Source organism: Formica exsecta, unplaced genomic scaffold (assembly GCF_003651465.1).
Source record: "Formica exsecta isolate Colony F162 unplaced genomic scaffold, ASM365146v1 scaffold26, whole genome shotgun sequence".
NCBI lineage: Eukaryota > Metazoa > Arthropoda > Insecta > Hymenoptera > Formicidae > Formica > Formica exsecta.
The window spans coordinates 2,415,871-2,429,265 of record NW_021849866.1 but is presented as its reverse complement, the minus strand read 5'-3'; the positions used below and the strand labels follow the sequence as shown (position 1 = coordinate 2,429,265).

At 32.2% G+C, this 13,395-nt stretch overlaps 3 protein-coding genes across 3 annotated transcripts in view; 2 read left to right on the top strand and 1 right to left on the bottom strand.

Annotated features, from left to right (window-relative positions):
• Window positions 1-64: 64 nt before the first annotated feature.
• On the top strand, window positions 65-2,236 carry LOC115236743 (60S ribosomal protein L7a). Its single transcript, XM_029809395.1, has 6 exons — window positions 65-248; window positions 793-907; window positions 991-1,140; window positions 1,248-1,468; window positions 1,671-1,793; window positions 1,998-2,236. The coding sequence occupies exons 1-6, from the start codon at window positions 234-236 to the stop codon at window positions 2,178-2,180; spliced, it is 807 nt and encodes a 268-aa protein (XP_029665255.1). The 5' UTR covers window positions 65-233; the 3' UTR covers window positions 2,181-2,236.
• LOC115236742 (vacuolar protein sorting-associated protein 53 homolog) lies at window positions 2,235-6,428 on the bottom strand. Its single transcript, XM_029809394.1, has 13 exons — window positions 6,185-6,428; window positions 5,426-5,826; window positions 5,211-5,331; window positions 4,999-5,135; window positions 4,474-4,903; window positions 4,041-4,387; window positions 3,806-3,961; window positions 3,608-3,733; window positions 3,414-3,492; window positions 3,117-3,265; window positions 2,880-3,045; window positions 2,654-2,800; window positions 2,235-2,576 (listed from the first exon to the last, which is right to left on the bottom strand). The coding sequence occupies exons 1-13, from the start codon at window positions 6,269-6,271 to the stop codon at window positions 2,415-2,417; spliced, it is 2,508 nt and encodes an 835-aa protein (XP_029665254.1). The 5' UTR covers window positions 6,272-6,428; the 3' UTR covers window positions 2,235-2,414.
• Window positions 6,429-7,291: 863 nt separating this feature from the next.
• Window positions 7,292-13,395, top strand: part of LOC115236671 — a 13,766-nt gene continuing 7,662 nt past the window's right edge. The window contains exons 1-2 of the mRNA XM_029809261.1: window positions 7,292-7,369; window positions 7,482-8,208. Of these exons, the coding sequence (XP_029665121.1) occupies window positions 8,145-8,208 (64 nt within the window). The 5' untranslated portion in view covers window positions 7,292-7,369; window positions 7,482-8,144. The remainder of the gene's footprint in view (window positions 7,370-7,481; window positions 8,209-13,395) is intronic.

The following is a 13,395-nucleotide window of genomic DNA, read 5'->3' as shown; positions in this document are numbered from 1 at the left end:
CAATCAAACGCTTCCAAACTTTCGGAGCGGCTTCTACGTAACATCGATTTGACTCTCTTATACTTCATGATCAATGATGTATATGTCAAAATGGCGTCTCTATCGTTTCGGTGGCGCTACCTCTCCGCGAAATTCTCTTCACGTTGTCGACGTACTTTACGTCGTGTTTAGCGAAGTATCGCGTTTTACATCTGGCGTAATTTAAAGAATCCTTCGGATTTTTAGCCAGAAAGATGGTCCAGAAGAAGGTATGATCGTTGAACTATCGCGCACGAGCATTATTTTCACCAAATGGCATTATTAACAAAGAATATCGATATTCAAAAAATTTTAGCATGTTCCTTTAGTACATACATGAAAGAATATTGCTGCACATTTTATTGTTGATTTGATTACTATTACTACTTTATTAGCCATTTCGTAAACCTCACGCGCGATGTTTCTTAACATGTGAGAAATATTGAGTAATCGGTTTTTTATATTAATCTTTATAATTTATAACCTAATTGGAAAATGTGAAGAAAATATTCGTAGATTTTAACGCCATGACGAAAGAGAACGAATAGCATTCATTCAGCATAAACGCAGTTCCCATCATTACATTAAATTCTCTATCAAATGAAAAAGATAATCGAATTAGTCGAATTTTTTAAAAAGATGTTTATTGTATAAAAGTGACAATAAAATACATAGCATCTTATTTAGTTACATATTTTATTAAAACTGTGTGCTTGTGATTTCATCGTAAGAATTTTATTGATTATATTTTAATTTCCTTCTTCAAATGTGTAGCCAAAGAAGAAAGTAGGCAAGAAGGTAGCTGCCCCACCGTTGGCAGTTAAAAAGGTTGAGCCAAAGAAGGTGACCAACCCACTTTTTGAAAAACGAACTCGCAATTTTGGTATTGGTAAGTCAAAATAATTTGAATAGTTTATAGTTAATAGCCTAATAATATAGTTTGAAGTTATATAAAATTTCATTAAAATTTAGGGCAGGACATTCAGCCAGCACGTGATCTGAGCCGCTTTGTAAGATGGCCTAAATATATTCGTATTCAGCGTCAAAGGGCTGTGTTGCAAAAAAGGTTGAAAGTACCGCCAACAATCAACCAGTTTACACAGACATTAGACAAGCAAACAGGTAACTTTTATAAATACATATTTTATGAAACATTTTTATAAAGATTTATGTATCATACATATACATATAAAACAATGTGATATAACCATTTCTTTTATATATTTTAGCTACACAGTTGTTCAAGGTATTAGAAAAGTACCGACCTGAATCAGCAGCCATGAAAAAAGCAAGATTGAAGGCAAGAGCTGAGCAAAAGATTGCAAAGAAAGAGGATGCGCCAACAAAGCGACCAAATGTCATTCGTTATGGGACCAATACTGTGACTACATTAGTGGAGCAAAAGAAGGCTCAGCTGGTTGTTATCGCACATGATGTAGATCCTATCGAGGTTAGAATGTATTTATAATATATTTATTTTGTGTGAAAATTCTATTTAACAATGATGAATTGAATTTCTTCACCTGAGGATCAAAAATATATTTTTTTTCGTAGGATGAAAAATGACATCTGAGTTATATTTTTATTACCGTTCTAACAAAAAAGGTAATATGTAATTATAATGCTAATAATAATTCATTTTTTTATTGCAGGTTGTGTTATTCCTTCCTGCCTTGTGTCGTAAAATGGGTGTACCATACTGTATCGTCAAGGGTAAAGCACGCTTGGGACGTCTGGTTAGACGCAAGACCTGCTCAACGGTTGCTCTGACACAGGTATGTGAAGCTATTAATTTTTTATATTTCAGTTATTCTTATAATTTAATGCGATTTTATTTTATGATGAACACAATAAGAGCCAATCCAATGATAAATTGTGATTATCAAAATTATTTTCTGATACATATTTACAAAAATCTGATTTTTCGATTTTTATCTCGATTTTATTAAAATATATTACATTGCTATATATTATTTCAGGTCGATTCTGGCGATAGAGCGAACTTTGCAAAGATTGTTGAAGCTATTAAGACGAATTTCAATGATCGATACGATGAAATTAGACGTCATTGGGGCGGTGGTATATTGGGAAGTAAATCTGCAGCGAGGATAGCAAAATTGGAGAAAGCTAAAGCAAAGGAGCTTGCACAAAAACAAGGTTGAATTCTTTGGCCACATTATTTACGGATTATATCAAAAAATAAAGGGTAAAATTCAACTATACTTGTATTTATTCGATAAGCTATTTCCACATTCACATATTTTTCCATCTTGTATAAAGAGTGGGGAGGTTTCTTTATTATCGTAACTTTTCCTATGTAATATGTACAATTACATAATTATATTTGTTTAAATATGTACAATTACAATGAGAAAATATTACGATATTTAATATCTTTAAATCCGTTTCTTGACTAGCTTTTCTAGTCTCTTAATTCTTCCAGCTTCATATTCTGGGCTGTCATGTATTATATGACTCTTTGTAGCGTGTGCAGTATTCGCGCTTTCAAGTTGTTTAAATTGTTCAAGAAATTGAGTTTGCTCAGTCTTTTTCAATCCCTGGAATATATATCAATTTCATTAGATATTTATCTGATTAAAAATATAATAAACTAACTTTTCTGTGCAAAAATTACCTTCATATCTAAAATTTTTTGGAATTCTATGGATTGCAAATCGGGCAAGTGCATTCTGCATTGTTTGACAAAGTCTGTAGGAGATTCAATCGAAGACATTACAATCTTCAATATCATTTCAGCGTTTGCCATTCCTTTAACCACAACCTAGGTGACACATGCATCAAATGTGTATATTATCTATTATATATATCCATCTTTTATTTATCTTATGAGTTACAATTACCTTAGTATATGTTACTGGAGCTTTTCTTTGTACTTGATAACCAATCGATGGAAGATCCAACAAAGCTGTTTTTAACATGTGGACATCTAATAACAGTTGTTCTGCGCCGACGTCGTTTAATGGCTTACATTTGAATAACTGTTGTACTAATTTTGCTATAAAAGAGCTGAAAAAAAGTGTATAATAGAATCTCAAAAAGAACGATTTCGAAATTCATGTCATGTATGAATATTTTACCTGGCGAACTTTAGACAAAACTGTGTGAAATACTTTCGACAAGAAGATAGTCTATCTCGGATGGTGGGTATTGTTTGTCGGAGGTGCGCTATTATGGTATTAACATAATTACTTTGATCACCTACTACTTCCACAGAACTCCATTGTACCTAAAAAAAAGAAAAAAAATTACTATATATTTACTATATAATTACTATATATTTTTTATTATTAATTTAATAAATTTTAATGAAATATTAATTTTATTACTAGTAAAATGTATCACTGATAAAAAAATTACATTTTTAAATCATCTACCTTAGTCATAGCAGTCAACGCGGATTCACAGGCTGTTTCTAAATCTTGAACTAGCAATTGGATACAGTGAGAAATTACTCTAAAAACAAATGCCGGAAATTAAAAACTCGACAGTATATATGCTTTTTAAATGTGATGTTCTTTTTAAATATATTAAATAAATTATAAATTAGAAAAGAAAAAAAGAAATATACTTATGGAAATTATCTTGTTCTTGAGACAAAACAATTTTCTCGGAATAGCATTTATCTGTTTTCTCACGGAGCTTTCCCTCTAATTGTTGTGTTGTCTCTAAACAATACTCCGCTGTTGTTAAAATACTGAAAAATACATTTCCATAATTTTTTCACTTTGTTCTACAAGAGAAATGAATTAATAACAGATATATTTACCAGCATATACGAGATTGTTCCTCTTTGCTAAATCTGGCAATTTCTCCTTCTTTCAAAAAACTCTGGAAATTTTGTATAAAGCCTGACGTTGATAGATCTCGGAAGTCACGTGTGATATTGCTCATACTGGTTCCGATACCAGCATTACCTCCAACTCTACATAAATGACGATTACGTATATAGATAAACACAAATTTTGTGATTATACTCGTTTGTACAATTTTTTGAGACTTACTTTGGTAAATTATTCTGTAAGATCTTGACTGCATATTCCCGTAGATATTTTTGGAAGGTCTCGGTAAGGCTCAGCATAATCAAGCCAGTGCTAAGTTGCGTACATTGCAACATACACTTCTTGTAAAATACAAACAGATCGGCACACGAGCTCAAGACGCTGCTCGGACCTTCAATACCATCAAATTCTTTGGCACCTGGCGGTTGCGTTTTAGAATCGGAGACGAACTTATCCATCAGATCTGCTAAATTACGATCTAAACTTTCTATATAGATATTCAGGTATGGTTCAAAACACTTTCCTATAAGATTTGCGAATGGAGAAGGTTTCGATTTTTCAGTTTCGATCTAGATTTAGAAAATATTATATACATTTTTAATAATATATACATATGGTTGTATATATAACTTATATATATCAGCTTTTTTGATACCTTCTCATTTTCTTCTTCGAAAGGATTCCCTGGGACTTTTTCAGTTACATCATTATTGACTATTGCATTCTTAGCATCGACAGTCTCCAAAGTACTTCCGATAAAACGTTTTGCCAACAATGATTCGAAGTTACTGGTTCTCTGAATTGCATAAAGCAACAATTTAACATCTATTTCACTACGTCTCTTGTTCATCAATTTAGTGAGATCTTCACGCGTAACATGGCAGAATTGTACGGCTATACGTTCGGAAATCTCCCAATCTTGGGGAAAGATTGTACCAAACTTGGATTCAAAATCGAGTAGATGTTTCTTGATCCATGCATATCTTCGATCTATTTTATCCAACCAAGCAAAATCCTGATTTTCATCAAACAAATGTGCGTACTCTTGCAATTGGATATTTACAAACCAGATAAGCAGATCTTTCCTTTCAGGAAATAGTATATAAAATATTATTAGTAATCCTGATATTGTTATCAATTATAATGCTATATAAACAATATAAATATTTAATATACATACTTTACTTTAGGATCTAATACTGATAATACTAAACATCCCTCTGTTAACTGGTTGAAATGCTTTGGATTCTGGCCTGAAAAAGCTTGTTTGAAATCTGCTGTAATCTGCTGAGCCAATTCAACATGAATCTGATGTACCTTTTTTTAGACAAAGAGAAACATATTGAAAAGAAAAATTCTATTCATTATCAAGAATATAACTTGTATTCTTACTTGATCAGATAATTGCTTCAGTTGTGGTATGTCCATATAGCTGTTAAAATGTTGCATCACTTCCATCACTGCTTGTAATGGTAAGATAATTTCTCCATATTGTTTTTTTTGTGTTAATACTCTAGATTGATAAAAAAAAAATATATACAATAGATTTATAATTCCCACAATAATATTTAAATATATATATTTTTACTATTATGCAATATATATACTTCAAAGTATCTACTCCTTCTACAAGCATGTGCAGATGGTTCAGAGCCGTTATTGAGGCAGTAAGATTTCTCTTAGCAAAATCCAGTTGCTTAATATCTCTTGTGATTTCTTTGACCACTTCCTCTGACTGTTCCGCTTTATCTTTTATGTCTTTTATATCAACAAATAATTGTCTTATTACTTTTTGCGCATCTTCTAACGCTGCTCTACCATCTTGGCCTACATTTGTCTGACCACGTACGACTGACCGTATATCTTTATCAATATTATATATTTTCAGTTCCATATCATTCACTACATCATCAATGTTTGACAAAGATTGTTCCGTAGGGAATAAAGAGTTTATATAGTCCACTACATTGAAATTAGATTGGTCTAATGGATCGGTACTAGGCAAGACCTAACAGTAAGAAAGGTAATATTAGAAATGCTATAAAATTGCATTTTATATATTACTATATACATATAACTACTTATAATAAATTGCATGTATAAATGTCAAAGTAACTAGTGCTCAAAAAAAGACAAATATGAAAATAAATTTTTTTATTGTAAGAATTATTACATTGCATACAAAAGAAATCAATATGATAATAATGAGTAAATTTTGCTGGAATTTCAAGGAGAACTTCGCATTCGTATTAAATCTAATCGCAAAAAAAAGACGAACGTCTGAGAAATATCGACAAAAAAGAAACCATCGCAAGATCTGTCATCGAGGGCAGACAGTTTGACAACTAATTCACGATGGGCCTAACCTGTTCGATCACGTTCTGCACATTCGGTGGGAATGTATAAATCGTAGAGCGCAATTCCTCTAAATCATCCTCCTCGTGATTTTCCATTGTGCTGCGAACGGACACGAATATACTTCACGTAAGCATTTCGTTATACTTGATTCGTGTGTGCGAATTGTGACAAGGTGGCAGATGAAACCATTGTATATATGTCTATGGATGACATTTAATGACGTTTACATGTATGAGGCACGAGTAGTTGTCACGATACGATGGTAAACCGATCGATTACGCTATGCGATATGATCTTCTCAGAAGTCAAGCAAATCAACTTCATTTTTTGTAAATTTCTTAATTTTAATATCAAAATACCTATCTGATATTTTAATGCTAAAACTAAGAAAATTACAAAAAGTGAAAATGATCAATTTGACTTCTGGGAGACTCATATATTTTTCATAAAAGTTATAATGATGATAAAAATTTTTATCTCTTATTTTTTATTCGTGAATTTCACATAAATGATTCTAAAAAAATTCTCTCTTCATTATATTTCATTACATTTTCAACATTTACAATAAAAAGGCTCTGATAATAAATATAACGTAAAGGACAACGAGCTATAATTGAGAATCTCGTGCTAATAAACGTTAATGCAAACAGCTAATGCAAACTATAAATAAAATTTTAAATTAAAAATTGTTCGAAATTGCCAAAATAAAAATGTTGAAAATTTAACGTGAGGCCAACGGGCTAATTTTGGAAGCTTCGCGCTGTAAGTGATGCGCAAATTTCTTGATAATTAAAATTTGCATGTAAAAATATACATTGATTGAAATGTACATTTCAATAAAAAAATTTTAATTATTAAGAAATTTGCGCATCGCTTACCGCGCGAAGCTTTCAAAATTAGCCCGTTGGCCTTACGTTAAATTTTCAACATTTTTATTTTGGCAATCTCGAACAATTTTTAATTTAAAATTTTATTTATAGTTTGCATTAGCTATTTTTATTTCTTAATATTAATATAATTTTATACCCATATACACAATCTTTTATTATTTCTAATAACTACATTACTATTTTAAATAGATTTGACATTCATTGCAGGATTGTAAGAAATAAAAGAACTTATACATTCCACTTTTCGAAGTCAGAGATTCGTTACTATGCATTCAATACTTTTTCATACTTTCCTGTTCTTAGGTAAGAACAGAAATGTAAGATTATAATGAAATTTTTTTTATATAATATGCTTTATATTATATATTTTACGAATAACTGATGTTTTCTTACATTTCTTACATTTATTTTCCAGAAAAAAATTTCAGCTGTCTTGTTTTTTGGAGAATTTCGTACAAGAGTTTTCCTTAATTTTTCCGATTATAATCCAATCATCAAGAATAATTAAAGTGAATAGATAGAAACAGAAAGATCTCGGGAAAAATTCATCGAAGTCGATTTCCATTTTCGGACATTGAAGATTTATAGACCGAGTTCCCATGAATAATGTACTCGTTATTTGCTCATTTTCACGCAATGGTCAATGAATCCTTTATTTAAACGAAATCATATTTTCGTTGAATTTCTTTGATGCGATCGTACGCGCAATCAATTCCGGCATTTCTTAATAAATCGGAAGGCGGAAGGCTGCTTCGTGCGGGCGCCGCGACGTCTCGCGTCGTCGTCTCGCGTCGCTCCCTGCGGTCGTTGGGAGGAGGTCAGGTCGGTCGAACGGGAGCGGGTCGGTCGAACGATCGAAAGGCTCCGCTCCATGGCTCAGTTGTAGCGCCGACACCCGGCATATACGAAGTCGCGTCGTAGTTTTAAAGGCACATTCTGTACAAACGTAGACACGCACGCCTCTTTCTTTCGTACCTCCGCCTCGCCTCGCCTCGCCTTCGCCTCGCCTCGCTACGTAGTGAGCAACAGATATTAACGTGCACGTTGTAGAAGCGAAACCCGACCTGTAGAAAGCAAAATGCGTCCGGCCGCCGGTCACTGGAGAAAAATCCTCCTTGTGTATATTTTACAATTATTTCCATGTAAGTGACACCCGTGCGCTCGCGTGTTCTCCCTCGCGCTTCTTCATCCCTCTGAATATAACACACTCCCTCCTACGCGCGTATCCCGCCTTTCCTGTGTGTATCCTCTTTCCTCGTCCTTTGTGTCTTTGTGTCGAGGACTCGTTACAAGGGATGATCGCACTGCAGCCGAGCGAAATTCCTCGGCGGATGCCATTCATCGGGCGTGAACTCATCGTTTGATCCGAGCCACGTTCGAAAGCAACCCTTTCGTTTGAGATCACGTATTGTCTGTTGATTTGCTGATTAATTTTGTTTACTACTTTTCCTGGATGAAAATTTTATTGACCGCCATCTTTCTTCGTCCTTTCTTACTTTTGCCATTAAACGTCTTGGCAATTTAACATTAAATGTCTTGAGCGTCGAATTAATTTTTTGTTTGAATGATATTTGTTTAATGTTAAATGAGAAGAATAAGATTCTGTTAAAATGATTTGTATCTTCTGGCGTTGCGAGAAACTGTGTATTTTTATCTTTGTCCGTCTATTATTAATGCGTGTCGATATTTTTGAAAAAGGATCGATCAACACGTCTGTAAATAAGAATTTCCTCCGGTGAAGTTTAAAAACATCTTGGCGAATGGATCTTGTCTCATTAATCGTGTAAAAATAACTATATCTTTACTTTAAAGCCGTTCCCACGAGGCGTAAATCACGAACGTGAACCACGTTGTTGTGCTCGCTTTATTTTTTTTTTTCATGCTTATGTTAGTGGAAAGGGTGAACTCTTCACATGGAATTTTTCCATACATCTACTTTACAGAACAGGTTAAAAAAGCCGTGTATATTTAAAGCCTCAGAAATTTATTAAGATGCTACTTGCTCGCATGTTACGATCTCTGTACTCATCCAACATCGGACTATAAAACACAGATTCCGTTTGATATAAATTAAAAAAATCGAAGAGTATCACTATTGTTCATTTCATATATAGGCTGCAAAGACATCCTGTTCACGCGTGTTAGTACTATGACTCAAAATCAAATTGATTTGATCCGGTTAATTTCATATATAGGCTGCAAAGACATCCTGTTCACGCGTGTTAGTACTATGACTCAAAATCAAATCGATTTGATCCGGTTACGACTGAATCATGTTGTCGATGTCACAGGCTATTTTTACGATAGCATGTTTACACAAGTCGTAATTTACCAAAACGTAATTCAAGACTCGTGGAAACGTGGCATAAAACAAGAGAGAGAGAGTTATACTATACAAAATTTTCAAATTTTTGGATCCTGATTTTTTCATCGTAAGAAGTCGACATAAATAATTTTTTTTGCAAAATTAATAACACTACATTCGCTATGTTTTGTTGTCGTTAGTTGTTGCATTGTTTCAGTTGACCGTTGGATGCTGCAACTTATTTCTTTTACAATTTAATACTCTGACAATATTATACACTTTGCACTTTGTGATGTGTGACACATGTCTCAGTTTAATTGTTCAGTGTGTCCTAACATGTTTCCGCGACGAAGAATAATTCTACGCCATGTTCCATGGGACATTTTCCGGAGCGTATATGAAGCAACACCGTTAGCGCACACACAAGTGTCTCATCGCTTGTTTTATATTATATACATCTCGATTAGTCATCGTGAGAGCAACATAAATCTAAAAATTGTATTTGCTCAGATAATAATAAAAAAGTTTGCGCCATTTCTCTTACATATAAATTATACATTGCTTTCAAAATTTGGAATTAAATTCAGATAATAATATTAAATGCGAGAGAATAGTGTCACGCGGATTTATGTTGTTTTTAAAATGACCAATTTCTTTCTTTAATAAATAACAATACATTACAAAAAAAAAAAGAAAAAAATCATTTGAGAAAACGTGATAAGTTATAATAAACTTTTTTTTTACTAGATGTTTAAGAAATTTAGTATATCAATCTTAAAATGTTACTTTTTTGTTTCACAGGGAATTTAACATCAGAATAACAACTCGCTCGCGTGCTTTTTTAATGTAACATTGAATAAAAAATAATATAAACTTCTTTATTTCAGAAACATGAACGCTTCTATTATTCACACCACCCACGTAGAATTACTACAATGCACTACATTCAATACGAATTCTCAATGGTCGTCACACACATGATATATATGTCAATACGAAGTATGAACGAAACTCGAACACATTCAGTCATTTCAGCGTCATAACACAATTTTTCACCAAACTATTTCCGAGCACATATCTATATTTGACTTATTGTTACGTGTTTCATGGCAATTGCTTTCATAATCATAAATGTTTTTGTCACGAAATGCGCGCGATAAAATCAAGACAATTCTCATGATAGACTGACGTGACTCAATCTGACCTAGTTTATGCAAACTGAAGCAATGTACATAGTAAATATAAATGAGTTCATTGTAGACTGAATAACGTAAAACAAAAATCGAATAATCTTTTTTTTTTTTTGAGAGAATGTTTTACTAAAAAGGAAACCGACGAATATATCATTCAAATAAACGTTTTTTTGCTGATCCTAGATAATAAATTGATAATACCTTACGAATGAACATAAGAACGTTTTGTCAAACGTTGGGTTACGATAGAAACTTTGTAACAAGTCAGTTACCACGAAACTAGAACTACATTTGCCTGATATGGGCGGTAATATTGTAGGAAATGCAGCTTCCCGAAAATTCAACGGACAAAAGCTCTTGACAATGGTTTAGCACTATCTTAATCGTTAATCACGAAATTTCAGCTCTCCGAAATTCCGCAATTTAGTTGTTCGCAATAGTTTGTTCGCAATTCTCGAATCACCGATTATTATCCGAATTTCATAATAAGTCGGAAATAGTTTCGCTAATCGCACAAACTGTTAAAATTTAACGATTAAGAAATGTGGAAAACCTTACATTCATTTAATTTTAAAAGTTGCCATAATTTTCTTTAGAATTATCTAGAAAGAAAGAGAAACAGAGAGAACACAAAGTTTTTCCATTTTTATAATACAATCAAAATCATATAATAGTACAATATATGCATGAAAAAACAAGAAATCGTACTCAAGATAAAAATACTCGTATTCCATAAAAAAGTTCATAACTGAATGCAAAGAGTTCAAAATTTAAAGCAATTTTTTGCTGTCTGACAAATTTAATGTATATAAAGTAAAAAATGTATGCAAAGAGATGTATATCTTTGATTTAAAATAATTAGGCGTCAGAAATGCAATGCATTAAATCGAGAATTCAATTTAATTAAAAAGGTCAATAAATCGGTTTAATTGGAACAGTTGAAAATACAATCGCTTTTTCGGTCATTCGAATAGTGCAACTTTAAGAGCTATTGTAGCAAAAGCTAATTATCCGATTATATTTATCGATCCAATTATATTTATGCAAAGTGTTTACCTTAATACCGCGGTATTTATATAAGAGTTTTAACTATTATGAATTAAATATCTTTAAGATTCTCTATGATATTTAGAAATATCATGATAGTTTCTCCTCCAGAATGAAAGCTTTAGTGGAAAGCTTTACTTTTATGTCTTGACGTAATGTGCTCTCAATTGCTTTTATATGAAAATCAGAAGCGAAAGAGTAATATAAGCCATATTCTTTTCATAAAATCTGTAGTAAGAAACAAAAGCGTTTATATGAAAATTTTTAATGTAAAATTTAGTTACTTTGAGTAGAAAAAAGATATCATTTTATGTTTTTAGTATATCAAAGTTAAATTATCTTTATATATCTCTTAAAATTTATTATCATTATTTGTATTCTTTCTTAATGATCTAGTATTGACTTATACTACTATTTTGCGCAACATAACGTCACGTATAGAAAGCCGATCAATCCTAATTACTAGAACTCCTAGAATTTGTAACGACATAATGTCAACCGTTCAGCTTTAAGCGTCCGTTGAAATATGGACACGCGCGTAGAAAATTGCATGCCATTAGTATTATCTGTCGACACGATCAATCTCGATAATCCTTGAAAATAGGCTTCTCATCTCAAAATGTCTCGAAATAATATACGATGCGTGCGACGGTAACGCGCGTTTTCACTCTAATCGATACAGTAATACCTCCCAGCAACAGGGCAGACCGCCACAAGCAGTTACGGTCGGCCGAAGACTCTCCATTTTCTCTTCCCGTCCCGCTAAATTAATCCGTTCTCTGTCCTCTCGTTGTCGCATCAATGCCATTGTCGAATGAAAATCGAACGCAATGCCGATCTCGGCAGCGTTTAATCGGAATGCCAAACAACGCGATCTGATATTTTGTTATTATATTTTATTTTATATATAATATAGCTTTGCAAGCATAAAATTAAAAATGCATTACTTTTTAAATAAAATATCGCAGGAATTCTTCAGATTTTATTTTATTCATAAATTTCATTATCAATTTAAAACTCATCTTTTTTCTATAGAAATTTTAAAGTGTTAATAATTTTATAGCTATAAATGATCCAGATCTAAAGACCTTTATGAATTAAACTTCATGGATACAAGGATATGAAATCTTAGCTTTTATTGATTGAGTTCCAATATAACAAATCTCATTTGTACTTGCGATTTAGTTACACGCATGACAAACATCTTATATGTGATTTAATATAGGTTTGTGGATTACGATATCCTTCAAAGTTAACTTGACGCATACCAGATTCTAACTGAATATCGCATAATCTATAGAATACGTAGAATATATTCAACATATATAACGCGGTTTTATGATTTTATAAAAATCTTAGTTAATCTTGTTATTATACAATAATTTTTCGACGTGTCTTAATATTTTCATTCTAATTTATAAAATAGTAAAATATAGACAAGCTAAATAACAATATAAAATAAAAATATGCAAATAACTAAATCTCTATTGCAGAATTTAATTAAGTATGTAATAATAAGTATGTAAAAATATAGAAATAAATTTGAAAATATATACTTTGCCTCTCTGTATTTTCGATTTTGAATGTTTGATTTTAAACCTTTGGTCTTTTGATAGATATTTGCATTGTCACCAATAAAAATATGAATCAGGAAACTGTCACGTTCCACGATTCTTGTCAGTGCAATCTCGTGATAATATTTTGCTCAAGTAGCTTCTCATGTCAGTTGTCAGAATTATACGATAGTATGCACATACTAACAGAGATTGCATGATTTCCAGACA